The sequence below is a fragment of the Conger conger genome, chromosome 2 (assembly GCF_963514075.1).
Source record: "Conger conger chromosome 2, fConCon1.1, whole genome shotgun sequence".
Lineage (NCBI taxonomy): Eukaryota > Metazoa > Chordata > Actinopteri > Anguilliformes > Congridae > Conger > Conger conger.
The window spans coordinates 14,987,544-15,008,160 of NC_083761.1; the positions used below are offsets into that span (position 1 = coordinate 14,987,544).

General features: G+C 44.0%; 1 protein-coding gene across 2 annotated transcripts in view; it reads left to right on the forward strand.

Moving 5' to 3' along the window:
• arid5b (AT-rich interaction domain 5B) overlaps positions 1 to 14,962 on the forward strand; it is a 67,626-nt gene extending 52,664 nt beyond the window's left edge. For both annotated transcript variants that reach the window (XM_061221846.1, XM_061221857.1), the window contains 2 exons: positions 7,909 to 8,110; positions 10,348 to 14,962. In XM_061221846.1, coding sequence (XP_061077830.1) covers positions 7,909 to 8,110; positions 10,348 to 12,405 — 2,260 coding nt within the window. In that variant the 3' untranslated portion in view covers positions 12,406 to 14,962. The remainder of the gene's footprint in view (positions 1 to 7,908; positions 8,111 to 10,347) is intronic.
• Positions 14,963 to 20,617: the final 5,655 nt, after the last annotated feature.

Genomic DNA, 20,617 nt, shown 5'->3' on the forward strand with positions numbered 1-20,617 from the left:
ATCCGCTCATATATACACAGCCTCGTTTTGTGCGGTTAAGACGGCGTGGCTTTAGTCTTTCTGGAGAGACAAAGGCGCCTCTCCGATAGGCTGGACTAAAGATGATTAAGTGCATGGCGGTGTAAATCCCAGCCAATTACAAAGCACCTTAGGCATGCTCGCCGCGCCGTCCCCAAGTGCGCCCTGTCAGTCACTCTGAAAGGCGAGACATATGTGGCCGTAGTCCTTGGTTACATCGATATGTTAAATCAGTTCTCTCCACTGTGGCAATAGATTTTTCATTCGTCAGCCAATGATGTGTAACTGACCTGTATTAAACATTTACAAAGGTTAGACTTTGCTTTCTTGGGTAGGGTTCCAATTCTGCCTTCTGCTCAGATTCCTGGTTTCTCTTAATTTGCAGATTAACAGTCTTTTTCCCTATTTTTCTTTTTTGTTAGGACTCAGTTTTGGAACTGAGATTTTGTGCTGTTAGCAACCACAGTATTGATGTAGTTTCATATTCACTGAAGGCTTATTTCTGCTGTATAGCTATAAAATGTCCTGAGAAGAAAAGGTTCCTGTGTTTGTTTTGCGCAGAGAGAGAGAGAAAAAATGTTCCAAGGAACTTGGCGGCAAAGTAGAGGTCTTTGATTTTATTCCTTTAAAATGATTTTTTTGAAGAAGAAAAAAAAGCATTTGGCTCCACTGGAAAGAAAGAAAATTCTTCCAATAATTGTGAGCAGTGAATTAAAAAAGGATGTAATATATACACAAGAACACAGTGCCCCTCGAACATATTTCAACACTTTTAATAATTAAAATTTGCTGTTGAAAGTTAATGGGTTTTAGCCTTTGGGAATGGATGAGGTAATTTCAGGTCTAAAAGCCAGACATGACAAAAGGGGTAGCTTGGCATTCCCTCACAGTCCTGTTTAACTGTGTGAATCAGGATTAGTTCAAGGGTCGACTTCTCGACAAAACCTTTGAGGCAGCTATGAAAGCCTATGGAACAATGTCTTTTTTTACCCCCCCTCTCTTTCTCTCTCTCTCTCTCTCTCTTGCTCTCTGTCTCTGTCTGTCTCTCTTTTTGCCTCTCTCTCTCTTGCTCTCTGTCTTGCTCTCTTTCCTTTTATTAGATGTGCATTTGCTTAGCCACAGACCATCCTGCTTTTTCGAGTCCCCAGAATGACTTTAATTATAAGCGCCCGAGTTAGATCACAACTTTCCAGAAGTGATAATTAAGATGGTGTTTTGGTTTTCTCCGTAAGCTGCAGCAAGCCCCCAGGCCTCCCGCTCAGTTGCAGCTTCCATTACGCTCAATAACAAGGATCCAGTTGTTTGTTTAACATTCATTTAGCATCAGAAACTTGCTGAACCGCCGTCTGGCTTCGCCTCTCCTTCGCTGTGGCTCAGTGGTAATTTACAGCCAGAAAGTGGTGTTTCATCAACCAGTCATTAGAGGCAACTCTGTGAAACGCAATCCCAAAACTACTTTGTCTCCGTCAAATTAGTAATTTCATTTGCAATTATCTTTCATCCTGACACATCTTCTGGAATAATGTTCAAATCTCCTTAGATGAAGGAGATGTGAGATGTGTGTTCAGATAATTGTGGTTTGATGATAACAGGAATGTAAAAAACGAGCACCATATAAACAGTTGACATCCATCATATGTATTTCAGATAGACTTAATATAAGCCTTCTTGTACAGCATTACTCCATGTACACAATCAGTTGTTATTTTTCATATGCTATTTACAACATGTCTACCATTATGGGCTGACAATATGTCTGCATTCACATCCTTTTATTTTCATTTTTCCTAGTGGGCAGTGTGCCATCTTGTGACCAAGACAGAGAATTACAGCATTTATATAATAGTGATATTAGTAATAATGACAATAATAATACCAATATAATAACAGATGGTGGATAACATTCATGGTGGTGGTAGTAGTAGTAGTATTATTAGTAGTAGCAATATATATTTATTATAGTATCATAACAAGTATTATAATGATTCATATTCATTATAATATTACAATAAATTAATATAATTTTTAATACTTATAATAACATTTAATTATTTTGTCTGTTATCAAACAATATGTGTATATGTGTGAATGCGATCTTGATCTCAAATGACTGTATTCACCACAATCAGTTGTTGGTATGTTTCTCAGTGAATGCAAAACTGTGTAAACACCATTCCTCAAATGCAAGCTTATCAGATTATGTAACAGGTTATATAAATATTCATGGATATTTGTTGCACAGTCTCCCAGGCGTGACTGTAACACAGAACACAGCATGCTGATATAAGGTTTGCAGCGTTGACTCGTTTGTGGGTCATCTGCTGAGAAGTCCCTGAACCTGGGCGTAAAGAAACCCGGTTGCTCAGTAGAGAAACACGAGAAAGGTCAACTACCTGCCTCTGCCCCTGCTCTGGAGACCAGGCACCATCTGCGTGATGGCCACGGCCTTTTCTTTCCACACCTACGGCACGGTTAACGTTTCTCGTTCCTCTTCGGCACTGCCGGGTGCAGTTGCGGTCAAGATTTTGGCCAATAATAAAAAAAAAGAGCAAAAAATGTGCTATGACTCCACCTCTGTAAGCAACCTTCAAGGCCAAAAAGCCCCCCAGCTTGACTGCCTGGCTCATCTTTCCTGTACCACAGTGATGGGGGCTGTAGAGGATATTGCTAAATTCTGTACTCATCATTGCTTAGCTTACTCAGTGTAGCTTTTAAAGCACCTTTGCTACGCATGTTCTCCTGTACAGGAAATAACAGTTTAAGCCGGTGTTATTTTTTCCATTTAAGCATTATGCGACCAAAGCGCGCATACCTGTATTTATTTCCTGCTTATTTTACGAGAGAACAGGCTCCGCGTTGCCATGGTTTTCTAATTTATTTATTTATTACAGCCGTTTCCCTGGGCAAGAACACTACCCCACGAGCGTACCTGCGCTCTGAATAAACGCAGCACTTTGTATAATTATTGTGTTCTTTAAGTGAGATTATATAAAGAGCCTGTGTTGCGAAGGCTTATTATGGAAATGAATGTTATATAAGATGTGGATTAGAGGCTCGGGAGGGAAGCAGACAGTGAGGCAGAATCTTATTACCCACTCAGCAGCACTCCCAGTGGAGATGGAGCCCAGCCTGCACCCAGATAAAGGCCATGTACACAGGCATTCAGTTCACCTTCATTTCTTTCAGCCGGGCAGCCATCTCTGTAGTAACGCCCCTATCTGTTAAGAACGGTTCATTATTCATGGCCTCATCCTGCATAGCAATCGCGAGCCTGGATTAATGACGGCGAGCATTTCATTTTTCACACCTGTGCTTTGATTGTTGTTGTTGTTTTGTTTTTTTCTGTTTATGACTTAGAGGCCGTGCTGCTTTGTTGAAATTGAATGTGTGACTTTGAAAATAAGGTTGCTTTGTGTGCGGCAGTTTAGCTGTAGTCCATTTATTTGTACATACATAATAAGGACAAGAACAAGGTGAACAAATAAAAAATTGATATGTACAGGAATATGGAAAAATAGGCACTTTAGCTGGTAAGTTGCCACTTAGAGAAAGGTAACGCATTAAAAAAGAAAGTTATGCTGCCCTTCGTACGGAAATATAAATCACTTACATAAAACATTAAATGCTATTAAATGAAAAGAAATAGCAAAGAAACAAAAACTATTGCATTTACATTATGATTCCATTAAAGGCAATGTGGAAAAAAATGAAGAAGCTACTGATTTGCACAACAAGCGGCAAGCTGAGGCTTTAATAGCAAACTGGCCTTGTCTGACTCTGGAAAAATAGAGTCAAATTATGTGTTGTGAAAATGTTTATTTGTGATGAATAATTATTGAATGAATTTATCAGTATGAATTTCTGAAATGAGAAGGCACATAGCCAAATCAAATTTGCAATTTATTTATATGCTGCACATTTGAAACTTCTCTTTCGAGAAATAGTTGTAATAATAGAGACATAAAAAAATGAAAAAATAAAAAATGGAGCGAATGCAATGGGCATAAATAATGCATTGTTCAGATCAGATGGTCAGTGATGATCTCTGACCGAGACGCGCGGATAAGGTTGACCTCAGTCCCTGCCCCCGCAGATGCCACCCCGCCAGAATGTTTTTGACTTTGTCCAAGCCGACATTCTCTGGAACCGTTAGAGGTATGAATGAGTCCGACCCATGAAATGAATGTGCAGTTTATAGCGCTAATTGTGCAACCTGCTGTACAAAGCGGGGGCTGTATGGGGGCTCGTGCTCTTCTTCCGGTTTCAGCGGTTGGTGAGCGTACCGTTGCTTTCCGAGTGCACAGGTGCAGCTGAGCTTGCAGGCACAGTGGTTAGAAACTGAGATGTCTTTATATAAACATGTATATCCTGTAGTGAAGTGCTCTACCAGCGGTGGGCCTGCCCTCTGGTAAAACACTACTGAATGGTAAAGCAACATGTTTATCTGGCCTGAAAATGAACCCACGTTGTCAATGTGTTGAAATAGGGCACTTTAAATAACTTTCCCAGTTTTGATTACAGATGGTTTTTCTCAGCTGCGGCCTGGCTATTTGGAAAAGCAGGAATTTCATATTAAGAGCTCAATTTACCGTTAATTCTTTCACAGAGCTTTACTGCCTGTTCTGTTTGGAGAGCAAAGATAAATATTGCAGTTTTCTTCAAAGAAAAAAATAAAAGCAAGGCCTGCTAACATATTCACTCACTGAGCACTTTATTAGGTAGACCAGCTTGTTCATGCAAATATCTAATCAGCCAATAGTTTAAATTAAATGCATAAAAGCATACAGACATACAGTCAAGAGGTTCAGCTGTTTTTCAGACCAAATGTCAGAATGGGGAAGAAATGTGATCCAAGTTACTTTGACCGTGGAATGATTGTTCGTACCAGTGGTTTGAATATCTCAGAAACTGCTGATCTCCTGGGATTTTCACGCACAACAGTCTCTAGAGATTGCAGAGAATGGTGCAAAAAAACAAAAAACATCTATCGAGCAGCAAATTGCTAATGAGAGAGGTCAGTGGAGAAGGGCCAGACTGGTCGAAGCTGACAGGAAGGTGACAGGAACACAAATAGCCACACATTACAACAGTGATATGCAGAAGAGCATCTCTGAACACACTATGCGTCAAACCTCTAAGTTGATAGGCTACAGCAGCAGAAGAACAATGAGTCTAAAGAAGAAGTAATAAATACCTAATAAAGTGCTCACTGAGGGTAGTTTAGCTATTTAAAAACTGGAGAAGTGAAACTCAGTAATAATTTTTTTTTCTTTCTTTGTAGTAGTATCTCACCAGACCAGCAAGCACAATCTGATGTGACGCAGGAATTTGGCATGTTAGCCCATAGCCGATTGCAGTTTATGGTTTGGTGTGAACGTTAGGCTTCTCTTGCGTTGGGAGATGTAATCACTCACTTCAGAGATGTCAACTGTTTAACTGGTGGGAAAAAAGTCACATCCTGTGGGTAGGTCTGCCTGTACTGAACCTCAGTGAGGAAAGACAGAAGATGGTGGAACAGTTTGGGCATTTCAAAACTCCCAAAGCATGTTCAAAGCTCAAAAAAGAGCGTCATCTTACTGTGACATACTGTATGTTGTATCGTTTTTGTGTCTCCTGTTGCTTTTTCCTGATAATCATGGTTACTTATTTTATTTTATTTTTTTACTTGAATAAAATAGAGTGGAAATTGGTTTTGTGGTCTGCCCTTTTCTACCAACACCCACTCCCTTTTCCCTTTCTTGTTGTTTCTTTGTCTCATTCTCTTTCTCTCGGTCAGTCTCCCTCCCTCTCTCCGTCATAAAGGAACATTTAATTGCAGATTTCCTGCTTTTTGGCTCTGGGCCTTTGACCAGCTGTATGAAATGTAGTTATACTGCTGTCTATATGCCAGCTGCACAGCTCAGTGAAAAAATAACAAAAAATGTAAAATCTCACAGACCCACTTGAACTCTTAAAAGCATTTTTTTCCTCCGAAAGGAAATATGCCACTCTACCTAATTTGCAGAGAGATGAATTATATTTGCCAATGTTTTTTCTTTTTTTGCAAGAGGAAAGGGAGCAGTTATGTCCATACATGGTAATATGGAAAGAATGATGTAGGCTTTTTGTCTGTTCTCTTGACTCGTCAACTTGCTATAAAGACTGTATCCAGTTTTATTTAAGCACTCAGTAAAATAAAGGCAGACACACACAAGAATATTAAACTACATCTGATGTCAATTACCGCCTGAAACATCAAAAAGGGAAAATGGAAGGTCGAAAAGTTATGTTTGCCATTCCATATAACTAAACAAGGGCAATAGTAAAACTTGCGTAAACACGGGAGGCAAGGACGAGGGGTCTCTGAAAAACATACACACTTAGCTTGGGACTTAAAGACTGCAAAGGATTAGTTATGAACAAGATAAGCTATTGTGTGCATTATTATGCTTTCATTATGTAAACACGGACTGAAACATTACAGTGGGAATCAGGTATTTGGCAGCTGCGCACTATTTTGATTCGACTTCGTAGAGCGAGCGTTTTCCAGTTTTAGCAGCTGTAACATGTTTAAACTCTTTTGGTAATGGGATCTGAAGATGAATGTTCCCTCTGGGCTCCTGCTTAGCTCCGCTGTTGGCTGGCTGCCAAACCCGAGCCGGCATAGCTTTATTCATGCTTCCCTGCACTCGCCGTGCCCGAGCATGCTCAGTGAGGCCCATTTGCTCTACCGCGCTACCGCGTTTAACGCGGTGCGGTGGCGTTCTCCGCCGTTGATTAAACTCATTGAAAATATAGGAAATTGTCCAGATTCAAGATACACCCCGAGATGTTAAAAGTAAACGGGGCCGAGGGAAGAGACAGAGAGGCGGATTGTTGTTGGGGGTAGGGTGCTAGATTCCCAGTAATTAAATACAGCTGTCTTGTTTTGTATATCCCCCTGTAAAACTCATCCTCTGTTATTTCTGTTCTGCTTGCATTCCCAAATTGTGATCTGCGAAATGTTTTGACTCTGTCTGCTACAGTACAGTTAATATTTATAATTCCGCATGCCTCAGATGATTCCCACCGTGACTCATTAATCACACAAAACACATTATAAAAACTTCAAACCGCTCGAGCAGAGAGCGCGATTACAGCCCAAATATATCCCTTCCAATTACCATCTCTGTATCAGGGGGTCCCTATCACAAATGTGGAACAAAACAGATTAGAGTAGAAATATCTCAATGTGTTCAGTTAGCTTCCAACAAAGAAAAAATAAATCAAATAATGTGGAACTACAGCCCCAGCCCCCCCCCCCCCTCTCTCTCTCTCTCTCTCTCAGTCTATCTCTTTCCCTCTCCGTCTCTATGTCTCTGTAGTCTACAGAAGATGCTTATCTGAGAGAATAGATTTAGATGTTGTTAATGTGGGGTACACAAGGGGAGGAGCCATGCTGGGATCAGCTGCTGGGATCAGAAATGCTTTTAATTAGGATCAAGTGCATTATCCATATCTGTCCATGCTTCAGTGCTAAAGAGGCATTTGTGTGTGTGTGTGTGTGTGTGTGTGTGTGTATCATCTCATTTCCAACTTGCTACATTCCCAATTTGGCCTGCACCAGATTAATTTAATCTTTCCTTTTATGGAGAGTTCTTATGAATTACGATTTTAACATTCTAATCAGGTAGATGAGTCCAGATAAAGAGACAAAATATAAATAAAAAAAATAATATAAATAATAAATACAGACTTTGAATTAAGTCGTCTAGACAGTAAGTGGTCTGTGATGCCTTGCCCAGGAATGTCTGTATTTCCTGGAAGACGATAAAGGCCACGGTGGGGGTAGTCACTGGATGTGAGGGGGTGGGTGGGATGTTGCAATTTGGGCCAAATTTTCCACCTGTATCTCCCTCTCTCCCTCCTCAGACTCATCCTCCCGTACGAGAGATATACTAAAGGGGAGGAGGACAGGCCCCTCCCCCCTGTCAAACCCCGAAAACAGGAGGCTGGCGCCCAGGAGGGGGGGAACAAGACAAAGGTGATGGCGGTGAAGCGCCCCAAAGAGGAACAAAACCAGAAGCCCAGGAATGAAAAGGATGCAGCTGTGAAAGGCCTGGAAGTCTCGACGGTCAGTCACCGACCGACGCTCCCATTTACCTCGGCGTGGCCAAGGAACACTCGCTGCTCTCAAAAAAAAAAACAGACCCCCCGCTCCGCACACACAACATGACAGCCCACTTTAGAGAGGGTGCCTTTCTTTATTTAACAAATAAGCTGTCAGAGTCTTTTCCAGAATAATGTTGTCATGAGCAGCTGGTTTTAACATAATTATTTTTTGCCTGAATAGAGGCTGTAACCACTGCATTACGTGGTAAACATAATGTATTTTCTCCGCTCCAGCAACTCCTAACAGTTTCTACCGTTTGCCTGTTTTAGCTGTTCATTTAGTCTCAGAAAACAATTGTGCTCTGGGTGTGTTTTCCAGTAACCATCCCTGAAATCAGATCAAAACATGACGGCAGATATTATTATGAACAATATTTTACTCTCCGCAAAACGGGACAAGATCGTGGTTGGTGGAGAAATGCTTAATATCAATACCGATCTGTCTGTTATGGAATCAAAGCGATGCCATATTTTGCGCTTTCATAAACCACAGGCTATTTTTACCATCAAAAGCCAATAAATGCATGGTGATTTGCGAATGTCTGTAGTTAGGCGTAAATAGGGAGAGAAAAAAAACAACAAGGCACTGAAAGGGAATGAAAATGGAGTTATTTTCCCATGAATAACCAAATGATTACAGAGGAGATGAAAAGACCTTTTCAATGTTCTCGCAAAGTGTCAAATTTAGACACATTTTAGAACAGCTACATAGCATATATTAATTCCCGCAATGCGTGAAATGAATAATAGGTTGTGCAGTGGAAACAAAGAGGGCTGTTGTAAGGGCTGACGAGTTTTCCAGTGGCACGCCAAGCTCATCTGTCTGGTATGTTCTCTAATTTGAAAGCCTCTTCAGATAATTGATTGTACATTGTAAGGAGCAAATGAAATGGTATGCTGTTTGAGAAATGAGATGTATTAAGTGGAGAACAGGGCTGGGGAGGGGTGTTGAAGACACTACACCAATGTTCTGTGTTTGTCAGATTGTGGTTAAAGTATAAGGAACTGTCTCAACAATTCAATGTCGGCGGAATGCTGACAGACGATACATGTGATAGGAGAGGAGGTGGTTTCTTCTAAGAGCCGCAACGTGTAAGCAGTGTTAATTCACTCACCGCGTCCAAGATGAAGACAGTTCTCGGCCCTTGAGTGATGCCCGCATTGCCAACAGACAGTCACACCCCATTAGGGCAGTATAATATGGACTGCTAGTCACCAGGCACTAAAAGCCCCCCCCCAGACAATGTGTCCCTGCAAGTTGCAAGGGAGTGTCAACAAACCTGAATGGGCCTGTCACTCCCTTGCGCCGCGAGCCCGGCTTTGCCCTGACCTCAGAGGTCAGAGGTCACCTGCCGCACAATGGGCAGAGAGGCAGGAAATTTGCGCACAAGCATCATTACCATACAACATTTCTGTCTGATTTTAACGCAAGAGTGAGAAGAAGGAAAAGGAAAAAAGAGGAGCATTATGCATGCCACATATTAATATACGTAGTATATACGTAGTATATGCAGCTCCAAATTCAAGGATCTTGAGAGTGAATTAATGGGTTATTTTCAATGAAATCCTTCCTGGAGTTTGCAAATGAAGTCAGCAAGAAAAACCAGCGAGGAATAAGGATGCTGCTCTTTTCTAAACATAGAATTTCTGTTTCTTGTTTTCAGTCTGATTTCGACATCAGCAGTCACATGATGCTCCGCATCTCAAAGGCCTAAGCAGATATATTGAGCAGCACATTTGTGAGTTTGTGCTTTCTTTGTGTGAAAAAATATCCATACTTACTAGGATTCAGAGTTAATGTGTTCAGCTACACAATGCAAGAACTGGTCCAGCAGGAATTGGACAACCGCTGTTTTATCTCTGGTGGGTTTCTTGTTTAAAAGAGAATAAAAGCGTAGGCCTGTGTCAACTGCTATAGGCAAGGTTAAGCTTTCAGCTTACTGCTGGTGTTTCTAACACTCGAGCCATCTGTTTGTCAACTGCCTGCGCTCCACATAGATGAGCTTAGGCTCTGGCAGTTTGCTTTGATGTCGGCCACTTGTTCATAATGCACCCGGTTTGTTTTTCAAACAAGGCTGTCACTCATCGGCTCGATTGCGTTTGCGTTGAGTGACGTTTTTTGCGTGTAGCCTGCTCTGGCTTTGGAGCTGGGGTGGCAGGCTCATCCAGTGACCGTTCTGTCCGTGTGTCCGGCTGCAGGTTCCCGAGGAGGACGGGAGCAGCGACGACGCCGAAAGGCAGCAGGAGGCCCCGGGACTGAAAGAGGAGAGGAAGAGCAGCGGAGAGGAGGACGAGGAGGAGCTCCAGCTCACTGTGAAAGAGGAGGCCCTCAGCTCCGGCGTTCCGGAGATACCGTCACACTGCGCCCCGCTCTGGGAGGACGGCCCGTCGGAGCGAGTCCTCGGAGACCCCCTGCCCCCAGCCGAGCTCCGGGAGCCGGTCTGCGACGAGCCTCCTGCTGCCAGCCCTCCACGCCACTGCCCAGCGCAGGATTGGGGGCAGGACGGCGGGGCAGAGCCCGGTATGCCGTGCGCCGCGGAGAGTGTAGAACCGGCCGAGGTTAAAGAGGCCCATAACCACGTGGGTATGGTGCTGCCCACTCTGAAACCCCTGCAGCCCCTCGCCACCCGGGACGTGCTCCCGGAGAAGGAGGAATCCTCCAGCCGGGACGAGCCCTGCTTCGGTTACACGCCAGCGCTGTATCCCAGGGGCAACCCCGGAATCATGTCCCCCCTGGCCAAGAAGAAGATGCTCTCCCAGGTCAGCGGCACTGCCCTGCCCAACAATTACTCCTTTGGCCCGCCCCCTCCATTAATCAACAAACAGTGTGTGAACGGTGGCACAGAGGAGCTTTCCAGCATTCCGGGTCCGCAGGGGCCTGGGGCGGAGACCCTGCTGGTCAACCGGCCGTCCGTGATCCAGCATGCCCAGAGCTTCAAACCGCGAGGAACTGAGGAGAGGAAGTCCTTGGGCGAAGCCTGCAACCCTGCCCACGCCCCACCCCAACCCCACCCCCAGCCCAGCCCCACTGGGGACCCGTACCTGCTGAGGGCCGACCCCTACGACAGCACAGAGAAGGTGGCCGAAAAGAAAGTTGTGCGCCCATCCCAGGCGCCAAGCTTCCTCTGCGACTTCTACTCCTCCCCCCACCTGCACAGCCTCTACCGGCAGACAGAGCACCACCTGAGCAAGGAGCAGCTCTCCAAGTACCTGAGCCGGGAGGCACCCTTTCCCAGAGACTGCGAGGGTGTCCAGGGTTTCTGCCCTGCCAAACACCCCGAAAACCACCCCGGCCTGAGTTATGGTGCTCATTTGAGCCAAAAGGACAAGACAGCCACCGGGGAAAGGTCACTTGAGGACCAGCCAACGGACTTGAGCCTACCCAAGCTGTCCCCCCACAAACTGCCTGGCCCCAAGCCCTCGGTATGCAGGGCATCCCATTCCATGATCCAGCAGGACGTGAGCACCCCCCCACTCTTTCAGGTGGGCAACAATCAGACCTCCAGTATGGACTACCACCCCAGAGCCTGCCGCGTCCCACCCATGGCCATGTCGGCCCCGAAAAAGGCTATGGACCCCCCGTCGAGAGTTGGAGCCAAGCTCCAGAACGGGCGGGGGGAAGACATGATGGGGTACAAGGTGGAGGAGATGTCCCGGCCCATCCTGAGTGCAAAGAGCAGCCCCCAGAATGTCTGTGCCGCCCGGCCCCTCAAGAGAAACCCGGAGGAGCCCGAGAATGGGCCACCGGAAAAGAAGATTCGGGTGGTGACGCCCATGCACTCCGCCAAGGACACGATGGGCCGGACCAGGACCCCTGACCCCGAGAGTGAAGGCATGAAGCCAGCGGAGCCCATGCACGGCGTGCACGTCAACAGCTACGCGGAGAGCCACAAGTTCCCCCTCCACTCACCCATCTTCCCAGGACTCTACCCCGGGGCCTTCCTGTCTCAGGTGCAGGACATGTGTGACAGCCTGGGCTCCCCCATCCCCGCCGGATACTCCCACCCCCTGCAGTACTTGAAAAACCAGGCGGTCATCTCCCCACTCATGCCCCCCTTCGCCATCCATTCCTTCATGATGCAGAGACAGCTGCTGGCCTCTACGGCAGGGCCAGCCCACCTCTACCGCCACCCTGCGGGAGCCTCGTACGGGGACCTCCTACACCACGGCATGTACCCCATGTCTGCCCTCAACCCCCAGCCCGCATTCAGCCCCTCCCAGCTACCCTCCGTACACCCCAGCACCAAACTGTCCTAGACCAACCAGCCTGACATTCCCATTGGTAAAGCAGTGTAGAGCAGCTCCTCACCCATTCTTTGTCCAGCAAGCATGGCCAAGCTATAGACCTTAAACAAATAGCAGAAGATCTTGAAGATGCTTGAATCTGGGAACAATAGCTTTTTTTGCACCAGATTTTTTTTTTGCCACTTAAGGTTTTATAAATTTTGCACATGTTGTACGTGGGCCAACTCGGGCTGATTGTGGCTTGCTGTGTCAGCTGCTGTTGAGTCTGGGGTCAAAGTGCAGGGGTGACGAATGCAGCATCGGAGGGCTCCGAGCAAGAGCTCCCATCAAACCGCTGGCTATCCAAAGGATAACACAAGTCATGTGACAAATCAATGCAATTCACGGTGCAATTTCAACAGATCCTGGGTTTTCTCTTTTTACAAAACACTATGATGAAATACTATGGAACACTGTTAAAGGAGTTGTTATAATCAAGGTTTACTATCTGAAAAAAGTTCAATCTTCGTTTTTAATATTATTCCTTATTGTGCATTTCTTTTTATTTAATTGTAGATCTGCAGTGTGGAGTTCATTTCAAGCCTACAAGGGTTATCATTAGTGACTTAATGCAGTTGAATGCAATCACGTGGACCTGAACATTGCAGTATAACAAAGCAGTTCCGTGTAAATAAAGACAAGCTTGTCTCCTTGAAGGAAATCTTCAACTTCAGTGATAAAATGTGAAGTGGCATTCACATGCTGTTTTAAATCACTGTTTCCGGCCCTCCCTGACAGCCTGTCATATGACATAGAGGACTTTGTTGTTTACCAGGATGATGTTAAATACATTTGTTAAATGTAGGACTAAGGAGTTTGTAAATAGTGAAAAACAAAAAATATTACAACGTTTTGTATCCTATTCACTGGCTACTGTAATTTCTGACCGCTCTGAACTACGAGATAAGAAAGGGTTGGGGTTTGTTCTTGTGTGACAGAAGTGCAATGCCCGGGACTACTTGGAAGCTGAAATTGGCTTTTTTTTGTGCGGATGTAAGACTTGTAATCCTTTTCTCAGAAGACAAATTCAGGAGCCACACCACAGATTTAAGCCTTCACTGGAAAAAAATCTAAAACTATGATTCTTTTAAGGAGCACTTAACTGTAGTGAAGCACAGAAACCAGCCCCCCATAGACTCTCAGTAAGCATAAGGCCAGTTGCTCTGAATTTGTTTGCAGTGGAAGAAAAAGAAGTAGCGATGACAGCAATCAATGAAAAGGGTATGTAATGGAATGACGCATAATGCAATTTGGGAAATGGTTGCCAGCAGTGAAACAAAGGCTTATGTAATTATTTTTGCACAAAGGATTTGGGGAGGGGATGGAAGGAGGTGGGGGGGAGTGTTGGAGGCGGTGCGAATGAAAATCTAGTATGGAGCAATCTTTATTAATATGTCATTGGTGAAGACTAAATATGAACTGAAGAAATGTATTCACTCCAAAATGTTTGGAGTAACACTCAAGGTTGCTATGTAACTTTTTTTAAAAGAGTAATAAAACTGTTTTATATGCACCATAACAAGGCTGCAGTATCTCCAATTTAAACTGCATTCAATAGTGGTTACACATTACACCCCCCCTCCCCCCCAATACTAAAGAAAAAAGAGCACAAAAATTGTGTTATCCTTGGAGTTATTATGAATACTTTTATCTCAATCAACCATAAATTACAAAGATACGAAATTGTGTTCAGTTCATTTCTCCCTTGCAAGTTTTGTGCCTTTTAAATTTGGTGGTTAACTATTTACAAGTGGATGAGCATGATTCAAGTTTTGTTTAAAGCAAAAACATCTGGCTTTCCCTTCATCTTAAGAACCTCATTAACATACATCATATGTTATACTAAGCTTGCTTAGTGAACAGAGAGGTCTGTGTTACTGGTTGAATGTTGTTACTGTACAGTGTGCTGAGGTAAAGTGAAATGAATCTTCGCATGGGTACTGTACTAGACCACATGTTCACAAGCCCAAGCTGGAGCACATCTGCTCTAGTTTACAATGTTCATTATATCTGTAATGAGCGCTGGGAATTTCTAGGCCCTATAATTAGAATGTTTGTCGGGAGCACTTAAAGGACCTCTCAGTGTAAGATTGTCATATCCAACCATGTTGGAGATGTTAAAGTTCAACTTCTACTGTCAGGGCTCTCGAAACACAAATCTGTTTACCAGTTAAATCCGTATTTTGCTCTAATTGTTTTTGCAGCCTTTGTTGTAAATGTTGTACACATATTTAGCTTTTGTTATTACATTGAGTATTTGTACATAGTAAGGCCTGAGCTGACAACGCTACATAGTTTTGTTTTAAGGATATTGAGTGACCTTACTATTATAGGTTCGAAACGCTACACTTATGAGTACTGAGCCAATTATAAGCACTCGGTTTGCCTGTTTTGTACTTTGTGTTTCCAAATTGTACTTCTTTGAGATGCTTTTTGATACCATGTCCCATTAGTTCTCCAATCACATAGCTGACGAAATATTTTGTACTTTTGATCCACTGTATATTTAATTAAAATATTTTACTACCTACTTCAGTGTGTTTTCACTCAGCAGTGGTATACTACCCTGATGCGCATAATCAGAGATGTACTTGAATTCATGCCGATGGCTTAGCCACAGTGAATGAATGTCGGTGCTTTAAGTGTAGCACTGGAAATGCCACCCCACCACACCAAGTAATAAAGAGCAGACTTCTGTTCGGTTTGAGTTTCCTAGGAAAGAATGTTTCATTTTGAGCTGGGTACTTGTGTGGTTTGGAGCTTTGGTTGACTGCACCCCCTGTTGTCTGAATAAATGATAACATCCGCTCACCTACCTAGTGATGTTCACAGATGTAAGCAGATTCAGGAGCAAAACAAGGACATGCACTGTATTTGCTCTTGGAAAGGAAGATATGGGACAAAGTGGAATATTCCAAATGTTTGACTTCAAACTACACTGTAATAACTTGTGGTGGGCCTATTCATTGGAACTGTGTATTATTTTTTTCTCACAAACATCATGCATAGTGACCCAGAAAAACTGCTATGTACACCGTTCAGCACTGTGTTCACCAAGACAGCAATTACAAGAAAACCTGAGGATGTATGTGGTTGAGTGTCTTATCTTGTGTGCTTTTTTAATTAAAGGTCACTCCTGTACTACAGATGCATTACAGAAATGCAGAAAATCTATTGACGTCAATGTTGTTTCCTTCCAAGTATTGTTTGAAGAGGACTGCGACAATGACGCCTTTTGGTTTAATGTGTGCAGTAAGTGAGAGTCAGAACTTCCCCCACACTGAACATGTTCACTGCAGGTTTACCCCTAAGTCTGCCCTTGCTAAAAATATATCCAAAATATTGCCTTTCTTTTTTTACTGCCATAGCCATGTACGAGCCTCAAATGCAGGTATTGCGGTGAATTAGTTTTTATGTATACTATATTGACAGACATGCATCTTATAGAGGCTTTCTTCACTTTACAGCTTCTCACAATTCATCTTACTTACAATTGATGTGAAAACCTTGGTATAAGGTTGTGCAAACGTGTATACACTGCCATCCCTCGCCTGTGTTCGAATCTTTTGTTTGAACCTCTTGTAAACTCGGAAAATAAATCAAGGTCAATTTAGAAAATCGATTTAAAATGAATTAAGTGAATCCAGTCTAAGAGTGTAGTGGATGTACGTGTGTGTGGTGTGTTGTGGGGTGCGGTGGGATGGGTAGAGGGGGAGGGGGCTGCAACCTTGAGCAGGCTGTGATCTTGTCCTCTCAATATCACGAGCACAGCAGCAGCAGGGATTGTTCTGCCTATGAGTTCAGTCTGGTTTACAATAATGTTATACTCTGTGCAGAATCACTAAAACGGAAACGAGCTATTTTTAACTGGAGCACATCTTACAATGTAAGCGCTCTGGTTTGCCTCTCTCCTTTGAAGACGGACGAGGTATGCGCGTTCACCTTTACCCCCCTTACTTACTTACTCGAAACATATAACACAAGCCGGGGCGCACAGAGCAAACTGGGAGCGGTTTGTATGAATGGAATGTTAAACCGAGAGCATAATCCGCCTGCGTGTTCGCAGTAGTGCCTTGGGGCTGTAGGCTGATTCCGCGGCAGTTTGAGCACAGCACCCCACCTGCTGGCCAAACACCGGGACTGCCTCAACACTCTTAACTCTTTGACGGCAGTCTGCAGTCATCTCTAGCTGGCAAAGACTTGACTAATAAAGTTCAGCTTCTAAAGCGGGCAGAATGGGATATATTTTTAGTCCAGGATGCCAGTCATTAACCAGGGATGACTGTGTCAGCATGTGACCGGGGGAAAGGACAAGGGGTGAGATGAACCTGAACATTCATTCAGCTACTTCAACTCGAAAGGCCCCTATGTTCTGCTCTGTAGGCTTCAGTAAATTCAGTAAATTATCAGTGAATAAAACTGCACCGTGAAATGTTCTGCACCAAAGCACGCGTGTCAGAAATTACCCTTTCCTCACTTCACTCTTCCTTCCTTTTTTTTAGCGGAGCTGTTCCCGTTTCGCGGGCGATACCGTCACAGCAGTGTGGCCCCTGACGAGGGCGTCTCACTGCCTCTCTTAATCATCACGGCCTATTTTTATTCCGCTTCAGCACAGTCCATTAAATATGTTTCAAAGTGACCCCTGGCAATGTTCTCACTTCTAATCTGTTGTGATTGTTTTGCCTCACTGCAGACTTTTTACATTCACAGGGTCGTTAAGACACATTGCAGAGTGGAGAATTCTGCAGTCTGAAATCTGCTGGCACGTAAAAAAAAAAACACAAGCTATTCGTTTGTGCTGCCCTTTGCAATTTTTTGCCTCAGTATTCGTGTTTCTTATACTATACTATACTATACTACATATATATATATATATATATATATATATATATATATATATATATATATATATATATACACACACACACACACACGTGTGTGTGTGCGTGTGTGTGTGCGTTTCGTGGTGAGAACTGCTTGGTTTCCTAAAATCAGATTGTCCTTAGTCATTTGACAGATGGAAATACTGGCTACTGACTTCAGTGCATAATTTTTTATTCATATACATATGAATATATAAAGGCCAAAATACGCTATTACGAAATGCTGGTGAGATGTTTCTTCTCTTGTACGTCAGTCTGTGAAGTGGTCATTGTGATAAATGGCAAAGACAGGCAGTCATCAAATAAACAGGCTCACTGTTATGAAGGCATTCTGAAAATATTTACTGTGGAGGAGAGCAGGAAAAGCACAGGCCGGGCAGAGCCCTTCCCTGGGAAAGAGCAGACGTATTATGTATAAAAATAAAGAGGTTTAATGAGCTGATTAAATCCACAGAGGAAAATATGAAATGGAGGGAAACTGGGCCACGCATTTTTCCCCTGCAAAGTTTTTCAGTCTTTGTGTTTTTTCAGAGCCTTTTAACAATCGCTTTTTCATGTTAATGCATTTCATGAACGAGCTTGTTGGCAAAATGAAAATGAATTCTGTTTAACTACATACACTCAGTGAGCACTTTATTAGGAACACCTCTACACCTACTTAATCATGCGATCAGCCAATCATGTGGCGGCAGTGAAATAAAATCTTACTGATACGGGTCAGGAGCTTCAGTTAATCAACCATCAGAACAAAATTGATCTCAGTGATTTCGACTGCGGCATGATTGTTGGTGCCAGACATTTCAGTTTACTCAGAATGGTGTGAAAAACAAAAGAAAATCCAGTGAGTGGCAGTTCTGCAAACGGAAATGCCTTGTTGATGAGAGAGGTCAACAGAGAATGGCCAGACTGGTTTGAGCTGACAGAAAGGCTACAGTACCTCTGTAAACATTCTGTACAATTGTGGTGACCAGAAAAATATCTCAGAATCCAATGCAGAATGCTCGGTTCCCACTTCTGTCAGCCAAGAACAGAAAGCTGAGGCTGCAGTGGGCACAGGCTCACCAAAACTGGACAGTGGAAGACTGGAAAAACATAGTCTGGTCTGATGTATCTCGATTTCTGCTGAGGCATACAGATGGTAGGGTCAGAATTTGACCCAGCACATCATCCTACTGTTGAAGGACATTGTTGTCAGCCAGTTAGAGGGGTTGGGGATGTGAGGGTTATGGGGTAGTTTTAGCCATATTGGATGTCAAGACTGAACATGTCCACCCTTGCATGGTGGTGCCATGTTCTTCTGGAGTGGCATTTGGCATGGCTCTTCTTACAGGGAAGCCTGCAGCCAGTTGTGGCAATTGGGACCAAGTGGGGCAATGTGATGAGAACAACTATTCTCTGTGTTTATGTTCAGCAGGTATGTACACCAGATTACTGTTTCCCAGCTTTTCCTCTTCTCTGTGTGAGATGCTAAGCTACCTACGGTAAGAACATGACAAATCCCAGGCTTAAAAAGGTTTGTCGACTAACACTCATTAAATAGCTCAACTGCAAACTTCTGTAGGTACACAAAGATCTGCCAGAATGAAGTGCAGTACACCACAAGAGATCATTCCCCTCAGCCATGCTCAAGCACTGGTGATAAAATATTTATCCTCTGAAAGACTGTGTGCACTCCGCTGTGCAGCTGGGTACTGCAACGTGCCAGGCTGTCGACCTTGGGACTCCTTCAAAGTCGCCGTTTTTTTTGGGTTATTCCCGAGAGCCGACTTTGCAGGTTTAGGGGGTAGTTCCTGGTAAAAATGTACTCGCTATGATCACAGCAGAAGACCGAGTTGTCGCTCTTTTGGCCACAAGCAAGAGGGGGGATTTCCTGGGGGACGAGACCTCAATCTTCATGAGCTCATTGCTGCAGTGCACTGATCATGGCAGAGAGATCAGAGTGCATGAATAATGGGATCTCGCACTGTGGAGGCCCAATGAGATATTTGTGCATTTAACCGTTGAGAACGTGAGAGAAATGAGGATGCGAGCGTTACGTAGGTCAAACTGGGACACGCTGACGGGAGGGAGGAGAAGAGGCCGATAAATTCAACCGCCAATAAGAAAATTACCACGATAAAGATGGGCCTGCCACAAACATCAGAGGAGGAGTAAGCCCTGTGCGTTCTGGGGGAAAGTGGGCCTCGGCTTTATTAGCAACCGCTGATTCAACCGGTGGTTCTGGAGACAAGGATATACACTCAGTGAGCAAGCAAGTAAGTAAGCTTGTTAATGCAAATATTTCATCAGCCAATCATTTGGCAGCAACTAAATGCATAAAAGCATGCAGACATGGTCAAGACCAAATGTCAGAATGGGGAAAAAATGTGATCTAAGTGACTTTTATCATGGAATGATTGTTGGTGCCAGACAGGGTGGTTTGAGTATCTCCAAAACTGCTGATCTCCTGGGATATTCACACACAATTGTCTCTAGAGTTTGCAGGGAATGGTGCGGGCAGAAACACAGGCTTAACGAGAAGGGTCAGACTGGTCAAGGCTGACAAGAAGGAGACAGTAACACAAATAACCATGCATTACAGCAGTGGTATGCAGAAAAGCATTTCTGAACACACAAAGCATCAAACCTCTTTGTGGATAGGCTCCAGCAGCAGAAGAAAAAATATCGAGTTTTGATCTTGAAGACAAAGACAGTCGGCTGAAATGACTACCGACCCAAATCGCAGTGTCCTTATTGGGCCGGCCTCTGAAGTGCAGTAGTGCCATTTTCTGTGCTGCGCATCGGAGGACTGTGATCAGGAGGGACCCATCTGCTGCCCTGACACAGATAGCAGCAGTGCTGCTCGCAGCTTCTTGTGTGAGGAGCCAGTGCCGATGGTGGTTATTTCTCAAAACGAGCTTCATCTCGCAGCATTTTATCTGTCAGAACATGACTGTTTAACCTCTGAACAGTGCTCACGGCTTCAATTTTCCCCCACAGTTTGGAATTGCTGTCTCTTTTCAGCACAGGTACCTGTGCAAGGAGCACTGCTACTGGTACTCACTCTTAATGACTGGATATCAATGAGCTCTGATGCAGAGGATTTCTTCCCCAATGTACTACCCTGAGCCAGGTACAGCTGAAAGCTCCTACCAGACCCTTCTTTGTGCTCAGTTATTAAAATATATGCCTCTTCTCTCTTTATATTCATAGGGTTCATGATCTACAAACTTTTGGATCTTTTCTATGGTGTCTATCATTCTATACCCTGGAAACCTGCTTCCCCTCACGGAGGAGGTGGGGGAGGGGAGGGGGGGCTGCTC